This window comes from Danio rerio, chromosome 18 (assembly GCF_052040795.2).
Source record: "Danio rerio strain M-AB ecotype USA chromosome 18, GRCz13ab, whole genome shotgun sequence".
Lineage (NCBI taxonomy): Eukaryota > Metazoa > Chordata > Actinopteri > Cypriniformes > Danionidae > Danio > Danio rerio.
In genome coordinates this window covers 37,872,100-37,885,085 of record NC_141038.1, presented here as the reverse complement: position 1 = coordinate 37,885,085, position 12,986 = coordinate 37,872,100, and the positions used below count along the sequence as shown (strand labels likewise).

Sequence of the window (12,986 nt, the reverse complement as noted above, 5' to 3'; positions counted from 1 at the left end):
TTAATTATAATATTGTCTTATTCAGAATAAGGTCAAAATACTACTGAAGTCCATGTAGAGGTACCCAGCCTTGAATCAGTGTGTGAAATGTGATATAAAATCTGTAAAGTAGTTAATGCATTTACTAACATGAACTAATCATGAACAATACATGTACAGCATTTATTAATCATAATTGAACATTTACCAATGCATTATTAACATCCAAGTCCAAGCTTGTTGACATTAGTTAATGCACCATGTGTAAACATGATCTAACAATGAACTACTAAATGTATTGTTCATTGTTTGTTCATGTTAGTAAATGCATTGATTAACATTAACTACTGAGACACATTTGCTCATTGTGCACCTCCAGGATAAAATAATATAAAAATAAAATAAAACTAGACTCTCTTCATGAGGAGACATGTCACATTGTGTAGGGAAGATATCCTCATCGCCTTGGTGAAATAAATATTCCTATTTAGACAGACAGCGCTGCATTGGAATGCAAATGTAATACAAGACGGTTTTCTCTCAGACTAGGAGGAAGATGGATGACTGTTACCCAACTGAGCAAATCATAAAGTGCTGCTCTTTCTCATTCCCCACACACATTAAATCATTCTAGAGGAGAGGAGGGGGTGTTTTATAGATAATGGTGTTATATTGAGCTGTAATGCGAGCTGTGCTGAGAGCGTTGGATGCAGCGTGTGTGACGAAGGGCTGAATCCTGAGAAAATGAGGATGAAATACTGGGTCAGAATAATCTACCTGGAGTGTGTCAACCTTGCAAATAATATTAGTGGCTATCAGTGCGTCATAGTTTAAAACTCTCTTCTTAGTGAGCCACATATTTAGTCAGCCTCTCATCTGATCTATGCTCTCTAAAAAAGTGCTTTCTATCAAATCTGACTGCTTATAATGCTCTTGGAAAAAGGTAACCAATAAGGCTTAAATGAAGCAACGTTCAGAGCTAAAGCAATGATCAGTTTATTTTGAATTGATTTGTTTTGCTTTCACCTGCAATTAATTGTGTTTTAACTAACTTGAAGCTTTACATTTATTTATTTTTTCCTTAAATAAAAAACAAAAATGATAGCCTAATTAACCCAACATCTATATTACAATAATGTAACAGTAACACTCACTTCAGTGTTTAGCTACATACAGCGAAGCATAAAATATTATTAGCTAACCTGTGAAACATTTATTCTTTCCCAAATATTTCTCAAGTGATATTAAATGGAGCAAGGAACTTCACAGTAGTTCTAATAGTGTTTTTTCTTCTGTAGAAAGTCTTATTTGTTTTCTGCAAGAACTGGTTCATTTCCTCCAGTAAACCAAACAAGTGCTACCATTTTGACAATTTAAACCTTCTCAATAGCAAATTTAAACTGAATCCCTAACGTAACTGAAGATCTGAGTTTAGAGTGAAGTTCTCTTTTTTACAGAAACACCATTATATTTTCTTGTATGGATGGTACAAAAACAAGTGTTACAAGAATGTATAAAATATTTAATGATCTTCCACCACCACCCCTCAAACAATGTAAGATTGTCTGCAAGGACAATATAAGACAGACTAGGTTATCAGTTAAAGGGGATATTTTCAGTTAAACTTATGAGAACTGCTTATGGACAATCAGTTATTTTTATTTATTTATTTGTTTTTTTCAGTTAGAGCAGCAGAAAGCTGGAATTAAATACCAGTGCATATGAGAGAGCGTACCACTTTTAATAATTATAAAACAATTGGCTTATTAAAAAAAAAAAAAATTCAACCACTGAGTTAATTTAATTAAATTTTTAAATTTTATTTTTAATTTAATGTATTGTCTGTATTGTACTGTAAGTGTATCTTGTATTACATTTTTCTTTAAATAGCTAACTTATTTCTGAAGGATCAAGGCACACTGAAAATTAAAGAGTAATGATCCTGAACAATCTCACAGGAATGCATTAAAATATTGTAAAATATCATAAACAGATGTTTGTACTATATCAAATAAATTTAGCCCAATAAAAATATGGTTTTAAACTTTATTCAAAACCAATAAAAAAATAAAAAATAAGATATTTCTGAACGGTAATGTAAATCGTCACCTTAGAATTGTAAGGTTTTATCTGAGAAATATGCAAGAAACAACATAGTGTAATATTATTACTGCAAAACTGTCCTCACACAAACACTAGGTATATTTCATGAGCTTGGGTTGTTACATTTAAAATGTGAACAAATCTGTGAATCAAAATGTGTGGTATATGTGCTGACAATAATGTGGATTATTCAACAAACACTTACTCCAGGAGTTTCTTCGCATGCTCTTGTTCATGTGTGCTGTTCTGGAGCTCCAATTTCAAAGAATTCATCTCATCTTCCAGGCCTGTAAAAAAAAAAGGCAAAAAAAAGAAAGAACTTTCATTAAATGCAGCAACTTAAGTAACACTTTAAGTAAGTAAGTACTTTACTGAGTACTTTACTTTACTTAGTATTTTACTGAATAATTTAAATTTAAATTACTATGTAATTAAAAAAAAAAAAAAATAATATATATATATATATATATATATATATATATATATATATATATATATATATATATATATATATATATATATATATATATATATATATACTTTTAGTTTTTCTTACATTTTTAGTGCCATATCTGCATTTTTATGTTGCTATTTTCATTCAACCTATGGTCACTACTTTATATGTTAAATATTTTCTTGTCTGTGGTTTGCTGTCCTATCTGATCTGTGATCTGTCCTATCAAATGGTGCACAGAAAAATCACATCAGACAGACCGACCACTTTATAAATCCAGCAAACATATACAGTGTAAAACCATTAAAAGTGTCCATAAAGATGAAAAATTGTTACAAGTAACGAGCGAGAGACTGTATGACTGCATGTCATTGATAAGAAGATGAAATATTCCTATAATGACTAAAATCACGAAATGGTCTTAAACAATAATGTTAATGTACAACAGAACGTTATGTTTTTGAATACATGCACAAATTGCTTGCATTATATCAGCACTGCGCGAGCTTAGTTTGCGATGCCAACTGCTGGACACTAGTAGTTTGTTCTAAGTGCATAACCTAAGCATTAAAGGGCACCTATTTTACCCCTTTTTCAAGATTTAAGATACATCTTTTGTGTCTCCAGAATGTGTTTGTAAAGTTTCATCTCAAAACACCCATCAGATTATTCAATATATCTTTCAAAAGTTGCTAGTAGCTGGTTTTGTTGCCTGTGCCTTGAATGCTAGTTCTTCCCGCCCACCGTTCCCATGTGCCTGTGATGCTTTGTTCACACCTGACGTGTCATGAGCGGACAAATCACGCAGTTTCCGTGTGAAAAGACGTGTGAACAATTTTAGTTTACTCGCTTTATTCGCACATCAAATTCACTTCATAATGGACAGATTTGCATCATGGGCAGGGTTTCTGTCTGCCCGGTGACTCTAGCTTCATTGCTAAATGGCTAACATAGATTTTATTGAGAGAATGGTTGTGTTTATAGCTCTGTGAGTTTATAAACTCCTACAGAAACTATACCTGATGGAAGCTTTTAGCGATGCTTCCGATTGAGCCGAGCCCAGCTTCTTCTGTGTCAGCCGGAAGATTTTCCCAGGGACACAAACAACAGGCGCTACATCATAATTACGCCTTTATAAGACAAAGCTCCTGATTGGTTAATGCGGTGCAAATGTCCACTGGAGTTCAGATTTTCCAACTCGATCAATTCATGCGACATGCATCATTCGCGACATAGATCAATAAAATCTGTCACTTTATTCGTTTCGTTCGCACATATAGTACCGCAGGATATCTATTTGCATCTTTGCATTGACTTAACCCTTTGATGCCCTACATAGGTCTAAAGTGACCCGTCTAAGCTTATTTTTTCTATATCTGTTTTAAAGCTTGTGCATCAAAGGGTTAACATGTAAATCACTCGCGTTTGGCACTTCATCCGCGTCTGGTGTGAACGCCGCAGTAGAGTGTGCCTCAATCTCTGCCTCAGCTGCGTCAGATAAACAGCACGGTGACAGACATTAAGGAAACAGATCTCACGTAACGTTTGTGACAAATACCACAGTAAAAACTTTCCCAATTATTATTTGATGTATTTGTTGTGTAGTTGCAACAATGTTTTGCACAGCAAATGTGACAGAATACACATTGATTTCCACTGCTGTATGGATGTCTGTTTATGCATAAAAGAAACCTTATTTAACATCCACAAACCAGGATTGAAGTGTCATCTTGTCCTTGTCGTTGCACTGACATGCGGCTGTGGTGATAAAGATGCTAAAATTGCTGTAATTCATTACAAGCATGCACTGTTTTAAAAACATTTTTAACTTGTAAAACTCATTCCTGATCACTTTTGATGATGATTGATGATCACAGAGAGCTGAACAGATCTTTTAATCCCAGTTGCTTTGCACACTGCCTGTCTTGTTGATATGATTGTATGTGTCACTACGGAAACACGTTAATACATGGCTGTCAATCAAATCAGTGGGTGGGAAAACTGCATTCATTCATCACGTTGCGGTTATCCTCAAAATAGGAGGGATTTGGATCCTATTTTTAACATCAGGAAATTTAAAAAAGAGACTTATTGGGCCCTATCATACACCCGGTGCAATGCGGAGCAACTATTGAGGACTCAAAAGTTGTTTGCTAGTTTCAGCTTGGTGCAAGAGTCGTTTTGATGTTTTCCGCCACACTGTTTAAATAGCAAATGCATTTGCGCTCATATGTGTGCCTATAAACGTTCTGGTCTAAAAAAAGAAGCTGTATTGCTATTTTGAGGAACTTATAGAAGGTTCAGATAGATCAGATCAAAGCTGGTCTATTACAGCGCAGAGCATGTTAGTTGTGCGCCTCGCTTACACATTGCTTAATACAGACAGGGTGTACAGCAATACCCAAATATCTTTACAAATGAAAAAAATAATTAAAATATCAAGGATATATATAGGATATAATAAGGATATATGGCCTATAGGATATAAATATATATATTTAAAGGATTAAAATATTACAAAACATATTATTTTCTAGCCTACATAAATATAAAAAAACAAACTTTCATGCCTTCTTCATCTTGGGGGGCTTTTTCAATTCATTCATAATTTGCTTTTGCATAATGTTATTATTATAAGCAGTATTATTTTTATATGCATATGTATATTTATTTTATTAAAAACAAGTTTAGATTTGCCCACCTATCAGGTTTTAGACTATATGGGGCATAGCATGTGTATTTGGATATAACTCAGTTGTTTGAACACACTTCGTTATTATTGTTCATTTATTCATTTGCTGTAAATAAGAACTGAATTTGAAAGTAGTTTTGAAAAAAAAAATATTTGTCCTTAACAATTTAAATTAATTATATTTAGGCTAATTGATGTCTGTGTGTACAAGGTTTCCCTATCCACAAGAGCGAAAGTGAAAGTAGATAATGAGAAGGCTTATCTCTCATTCTCGCGCTGCAGATGCTCTGCTTGACTGTTTTCTTAATAGTGAAATGCTCAGTTTTTCCACTTACAAAGTCAGTCATGTAAAAAGCAAATGTGCTATGGCGCAATGCAACTGACTCTTAAAGGGAATGGGAGATACAGTAAGACTTTGATTGGTTTATTCTCAAAACACACCTATAACTCACCTATTAGACGAATAGGGTAAAAGCGGATTTTTCCGTCCTTAAATTACCAAAAGTGGATTCTGACACGCCCTAGTTGCTTTTGCGCTCTGTGCTTTGCACTTTGCGCATGGATCATCAAAATAGAGCCCGTTGTGTTTATATCACTCCAATATTTCACTATATCACTAAACCTACACACAGTTCTGTACAAACAGCTTGCAAAAGATGATTTCATTATAGTTGCCTTTTAACACACAGTCACAGCTAAATTTGTGCCTCATAAGGCCCGTGCACACAGAGACTTTTTTGCTCATGTTTTCCATCGATGTTTAATGCCTTGTGACTAAATAAAAGGTGTCAATGTGATCGTGCACACCAACGCGCAAAACGGCAGGCATAAAAGTGTCATTTTTAAAGAATTGCCTCATGCTCAGTTTTTTTTTTTTTTTTTTTTTGATGCAACGCAAACAATAAAAACGTCCCGGTGTTTACGAGCCTTTAAGTTACACAGATTTCACTAAACAACATCAACATGCTTTCTGTCAGCTTATCATAGATGCAAATATGAATGTAATTTGTTCCCACATTAAATTATTCTCACAATTAAATGCATACAGCATGAACGACAAATAATTTAACTTACACTTAGAAGCACGTTAAAAAAGAAAATGATGATAATCTATGCTGCATTTTAATTACCAAAATGCACAAGTGTGCCCGTTTTTGCGTTTGTTTTAGAACTTCCGATTCAGTCATCTATGGGAGAAATGACTAGGAATAATAAACGCCAGAAAATGGTCAAACTTTCGCTACCAACAAGTGTTTACATGACTATACAGATCAAGTAGAAAATTATAATAAAAAAAGTGTCAGTTTGCAACACCAAGCAGCATAATGAGCTGTTTTAACATGTAAAAATGAATGGAAGTAAATGAGACCGGAAGTCTCGAGCCAAAAACATTCAAATGGCTGCATCCAATCACATGCAAAGAATAAGGTCAGTAAAGGGGAATACTTCTCGCTACTCACTTCACTTGAGTTCTTTTATAAGGGCTATTTTTTTATTTTGAGAAGTGTTTACAACAGACACTTTTACTCTACTTGCACTACTTTTTTGACATTCTTTGACAAACATGACACTTTAAACAACTAACAGGCTATGGTGTTAGTCGGGTGATGAAGACTCGCTTCAGGAAACTTGTGTATTAAAAGAAATGTTCACAATAATAAATCCAACTCTAACATCTACTGTTGGCAAAAGTTAAAAACAGATCTCTGTCTTGCTGTCTTTTGTCACTTGCTATAAATGTTCATCTGGTTTTCTTCCCTCGTTCATCTATTCCCCCCACTGCCAATAAAAGTAACTCTTTTCTCTCTCTCTCTTTCCCTGCTTTTTATCTCTTGCGAAGCACTGAAGCATAATCTGCCTATCGGTTGCCAGCAGCCATAATTGAGGGTGAACTCTACACCCAAACACGGGCCAGTGAAAGCATTCTCATTCATCATCTCGGCTCGGTGACATCCGATGCAGCGTTCGGGAGGCTGCATTCACTCGGTCCTGCTCTCATTATCATGAAGAGAGCAAAGAGACAGGGGGAAAAACAGCCAAGGATTTGAAACAGGAGACATTTTAAAAGACGAGAGGGAGAAGAGGATGACAGGAAACTGTAGGAGTTGGACTGGCCACAGATTTAGAGCTGTGCTACTGCAGTCACCTGACACACAGGACATCCAACCCCGCAAATTATACACTTACAAGCCCATCTTCGTCTGGTTTTGTCTGATGACAGTGTTTGGTATTTAAAGTGGCCCTAAAATGCATTTGCACCCTTAAATCTGTGGCATTTCATTTGATTACGAAGCCAAGAGGCATCTGCAAACAAATGATGTCCGAGTTTCTCACTGAACCAACGGCACCTTTAGGCATGTTTGTAATTATTTTTAACAAGGTGGTGTCAAGGATAATTTACAAAGTCAGTTCCTCTCAATCCCACACAGGGTGCATTTTCCAAACAACAGCATAACTTGCCCTGAACTATTATAGTACGATGCATCGTTTGGGAAATGAACGATGTAGTGATGATTTCCCCAAGATCGTAGTTTCTCTGTTGCAGAGCCAACATTTGAACCATGTTAGTTATAACGTAACATTTTCATAATACGTGTAATAATAATAATTATTATTATTATTATTATTATTATTATATTTATTAAGTAGGATATTGTTTATTTATTTATTTTTAAAGTCTACTCTTAAAATTTGGCACGTTCAGAAATCTTCTTACCATGTAACGGGGAGACTGACACGGAGGGATCCATTTGCAGTATTTATTAAGTCACACTTTACTCAACATACAACACGCACGACTGTGCGAACATACAACATACACAGCAATGAATATGGGCTGGCGATTGACAGACAGAGTTATTACCAGGCATGGGTCAGAGGCAGGCAGCGTGATTCAGAGTCCGTGTAACATGCTTGGGTCGAGGGCAGGCAGCGAGTATCAGAGTCCGTGTAACAGGCTTTAGGTCGTGGGCAGGCAGAAGGCAGAGCAGAGTCAGGAAACGGGCTGAAGTAGTAAACGGGAGATCAGGCAGGATAGAACGCTCAGTAATGCTGGCCGGGGCTAAACAAGACTTCGCAAAGGTGTGTGTGTGTGTGAGCTGCTTATAAAGGGTACGTGGGTCATTAACGGAATGGAGATCAGGTGTGCTGGAATCAGAGTGAAAGGATGACGTAATGTTAAAAGTCCGGAGATGGTGGCCTCTGCTGGCCAGCGAGGGGAATGACTGGGACCGAGTCGGTGACAGAGCACTCCCCCCGCCCCCCAACGAACGGCTCTTGAAGTGAGGAGAATCGATGCCGGGGTCTTCCACGGGGGCGAGGGGCCGGCATATCCGGATGTTGCAAGTGGAACTCTTCCAGTAGTGTTGAGTCAAGAATGTCCTTACGGTTGATCCATGATCTTTCCTCCGGGCCGTACCCCTCCCAATCGATGAGGTATTGGAGTTGTCCACCCCAGCGTCTGGATCTCAGGATCTGATAGGCCTCCTCTCCATCGATCATGAAAGGCGGGGGACCTTGTTCACCGGCTGCCACCTCCCTATCCACCTCGGCTGGACCAACAGCAGGATTGAGCAGGGAGACATGGAAAGTGGGAGAAATACGGTATTGATTAGGGAGTGTCAGTCGGAACGAAACAGGAGATATTTGTTTGTCTATTTGGAAGGGACCCACGTACCTGGGGCTGAGCTTCTTGCAGGGTAGTCTGAGGCGTAGGTCATGGGTGGAGAGCCATACCCACTGTACTGGGGAATACGTGGGACCAGGACGACGGTGTCGGTCGGCTTGTTCTTTAAATCGGTGTACGGCATGAGAGAGATGGGTGTGAGCTGCGTTCCACACTTCCTCGCAACTTCTGAACCATGTATCGACAGCAGGAAGTTCAGTGGTCTCGCCGGACCAGGGGAAGAGAGGAGGTTGAAAGCCTAGGACGCACTGGAATAGAGTCAAACCTGTTGATGCCTTTCTCAGGGAGTTGAGCGTATTCTGCCCACCCGGAACCCGGTTTTCCACTCGTCTCCCTGTCGGATACGGATGAGGTTGTAAGCACTGCGAAGGTCCAATTTGGTGAAATACTGGGCTGAGCGGAGCTGTTCGAGGGCTGCTGGAACCAATGGTAAGGGATAGCGATATTTGACAGTAATTTCGTTCAATCCTCGGTAGTCGATGCAGGGGCGTAAACTGCCATCCTTCTTTTTAACGAAGAAGAAGCCAGCTGAAGCAGGTGATGTAGATGGTCTGATAAAGCCCTTTTCTAGCTCCTCGGAGATGTAAGTGTTCATAGCTGCAGTCTCAGGTTGAGAGAGAGGGAAAATTCGACCACGAGGGGGCGTGGTGCCTGGCAGTAGTTCGATGGCACAGTCATTTTTTTTACGATAAGGAGGGAGCTTGGTAGCTTTCTGCTTATTAAAAGCCTCGGTTAAGTCATAAGCCTCAGTAATTTGACAGAATTCAGGGTCTTCGGTGCTGGTAATCGTGTTGATCTGGACTGGGGAAACAGAATGCAGGCACTGGGTAAAGCAATGATTGCTCCATTTAATGATCTCACCAGTTCTCCAGGAAACTTGAGGGTCATGTAGTTGTAACCATGGTAACCCGAGGATTACAGAGTGTCGAGGGGAGTCGATGGCAAGGAGGGAAATCTCTTCTTCGTGGAGAGAGCCTGTTTGAAGAGAGATTGGTAGAGTCTGGAATTTTATGTGTCCCTCTCCCAGTGGGCGCCCGTCTATAGCAGTGATGGCTCGGGAGGAATCACAGGAGGTTAGAGGAATGGAGTGAGTGATAGCAAACCTGTAATCGATAAAGTTGCCAGCGGCTCCTGAATCGATCATGGCCCTGGTCAAAATCTCAACTCCTTCGTGTTTCAAACTGACAGGTATACTCAATGTCATTTGTGGTCGTGAACATTGTGGTAGCACTCACCGGAAGGGTCTTAGGGGGAGGCTTGTTGGGTATAAGACCTTAGTATGACCTGGAAGTCCGCAATAGAGGCACAGGTGATTTCTCCTCCTTCGTTCACGTTCCTCAGGGTTTAGACGGGTTCTGCCCAGTTGCATAGGTTCAGTGGGGGTTTCAGGAGATACAGGACTGGAAGCAATTGAGCACAGGGGGTTACGAGTGCGGAGAAGAATGTCTAACCTTATGGATAGTTCGATCAGCTGGTCCAGTGTTTTTCCCTCGTCACGACATGCCATCTCTTTATGCAGTTCTGGTTTCAGAGCCTTTCTGTAGAGTGTAGTAAGTGGATCATCAGCCCAGCCTGTTTGCGCTGCCAGAGTGCGGAAATGCAGTGCAAATTCAGCTGCGGAGCGATCTCCCTGTTGAATACACAATAGCTCCTCACCAGCATTACGACCACCCTCGGGGTGATCGAACAGTGCAAAAACGTTTGAGAAAGTCATTAAACGAGGGAAATATCGGGGTGCTGTCTGGCCAAACTGCAGTAGCCCAGTCTAATGCTTTCCCTGTGAGCAATGAGCATACAAAAGCAATTTTTCCATTCTCGTCCTTAAACAGATGGGGCTGTTGGGCGATAAACAGTTTACATTGCAACAAAAAGCCATTACATTTTGCTGGGTTACCTGAGAATTTGTCAGGAAATGCCAATCGAGCTCCAGAGATCGTCGGGGTTTGTGTCACAACGGGTTGACTCAGAGAGTAGTTGGCGGTGAGTTGCGCTGTGGGAGCAACTTGCAGGTTTTGCAGTGATTTCACAAGTTCGTCTGTCAACTGGGTTAAGTACGTTAGTTGCTGTTGATGAGTGGTCAGTACCTGAGCTTGAGCTGTGACTTCGTTAGACAAAATCTGTATGGCTGCGGGATCCATGTTGGGCGAAGTCTTCTGTAACGGGGAGACTGACACGGAGGGATCCATTTGCAGTATTTATTAAGTCACACTTTACTCAACATACAACACGCACGACTGTGAGAACATACAACATACACAGCAATGAATATGGGCTGGCAATTGACAGACACAGAGTGATTACCAGGCATGGGTCAGAGGCAGGCAGCGTGATTCAGAGTCCGTGTAACAGGCTTGGGTCGAGGGCAGGCAGCTAGTATCAGAGTCCGTGTAACAGGCTTGGGTCGAGGGCAGGCAGCGAGTATCAGAGTCCGTGTAACAGTCTTTAGGTCGTGGGCAGGCAGAGCAGAGTCAGGAAACGGGCTGAAGTAGTAAACGGGAGATCAGGCAGGATAGAACGCTCAGTAATGCTGGCCGGGGCTAAACAAGACTTCGCAAAGGTGTGTGTGTGTGTGTGTGTGAGCTGCTTATAAAGGGTACGTGGGTCATTAACGGAATGGAGATCAGGTGTGCTGGAATCAGAGTGAAAGGATGACGTAATGTTAAAAGTCCGGAGATGGTGGCCTCTGCTGGCCAGCGAGGGGAATGACTGGGACCGAGTCGGTGACAAACCAACAGGCTCATGAGCCACGACTGCATTCAAAATGGCATAAATGTTTTCAATATGTACTACGAAGGAACACAATTGTCAATATCAGGATTACTAAAACTGAACTGTAAAAATACTTTGAAAGCAAGTTACACCAAGAGATGACTTTAATATATATTTTTTTTTTTTTTAAATCACTCCAAGTTTGAATGTTGGAATGTTCGAAAGAAATATGGCATAGGGGGGATAACTAGAAATAGAACACAACCAGGAACTATGCTTCTAACTACAGCTCTCGAGGTGTAGTTGCTAGCCTACAAATTTGCGACACAGTTTTTGAGAATGTTCATTGGATTGATGGATTTGAAAAACGCCAAATCAAGGAACTATGTTAGTAATGACGTAACTTGCAACCTTAATTGGCTAACGATGGTTTTGGAAAATGCTCACTTGGACAATGAACAAGACCCTGATTTGTATTTCAGCTTAAAATCATTCATCAGCAATACACCACTCTTGTGTAGGGATTTTTTTTTATTTGATTTATTTCTTTTACTTAAATACGTTTAGTATTCATCATTCACCCACCCTTTAATTGTTTCAAACCTTTATGAGTTTCTTTCTTCTGTTAAACACACACAAAAAAGATTTTTGTAAAACATTGAAAATGGGCAACCATTTATTTCCATAGTCTTTGTTTTTGGAAGTCAATGGTTGCAGGTTTTCAGCTTGTTTCAAAATATATTCTTTTGTGCTCAACAGAAAAAAAAAAAAAAAACTCGTGAAGTTTTGGAACTACAGTACGTGAGCACTGTAATGAGTAATTTCTCTTTTTTGGGGGGGGTGAACTATCCCTTTAAACGTTAACCTCTGAATCATACCAATCTGAATTAAACATTTTATCCTTATGATGAAAAAGGCAAATAAAATGGGTATATGAGTCTCGTTTGTAATCTATAAGTATCAGATTCTTTTATCCTTTTTTGAGGTATATTAAATACTTCAGACAGGTACATTTTTAAGTATTTTCCTTAGACTGATAAAGCAAAGTACAGTAAACTAAATCCATTATTGATATAAAATAATGCAAAATATGATAAATGTGATAGGGAACAATAACAGAGTTGAAGATGGTAACCTCAAACAAGACACCGCATGATATAGCAAAGACAGTCTTTTTATGTATTTCCATCCTACTTATATAAATATAATAAAAAATTCACTGAAATATCACAATAACAGCGATTACAAATAATTTATCTATGGTATTTTAAATGTTTCCAGTAAGTTAAGGAGAGAACTGAAAATTAAATAATAGCGAAAATTGATGTATGATTCAGGATGTGAAGACAGTCAAAAATGTAGAG

At 38.9% G+C, this 12,986-nt stretch overlaps 2 protein-coding genes and 1 long non-coding RNA gene across 9 annotated transcripts in view; 1 reads left to right on the top strand and 2 right to left on the bottom strand.

Annotated features, from left to right (window-relative positions):
• Positions 1-12,986, top strand: part of LOC147832892 (uncharacterized) — a 599,182-nt gene that overhangs the window by 88,871 nt on the left and 497,325 nt on the right. The gene's annotated exons all lie outside the window — the stretch shown is intronic.
• The window catches only part of lekr1 (Leucine-, glutamate- and lysine-rich protein 1), a 268,106-nt gene that overhangs the window by 96,656 nt on the left and 158,464 nt on the right, over positions 1-12,986 (bottom strand). For all 7 annotated transcript variants that reach the window (XR_015515142.1, XR_015515141.1, XM_087293331.1 and 4 more), the window contains one exon: positions 2,288-2,369. Coding sequence is in view for 5 of the 7 variants with exons in the window: in XM_087293331.1 (XP_087149457.1) it covers positions 2,288-2,369 (82 nt within the window). In the remaining 2 variants the exon portion in view is untranslated. The remainder of the gene's footprint in view (positions 1-2,287; positions 2,370-12,986) is intronic.
• Positions 7,973-11,627, bottom strand: LOC147832894 (uncharacterized). The gene is made up of 2 exons (XM_087293346.1): positions 8,905-11,627; positions 7,973-8,779 (listed from the first exon to the last, which is right to left on the bottom strand). Exons 1-2 carry the CDS (start codon positions 9,035-9,037, stop codon positions 8,406-8,408), a joined length of 507 nt encoding a protein of 168 aa, XP_087149472.1. The 5' UTR covers positions 9,038-11,627; the 3' UTR covers positions 7,973-8,405.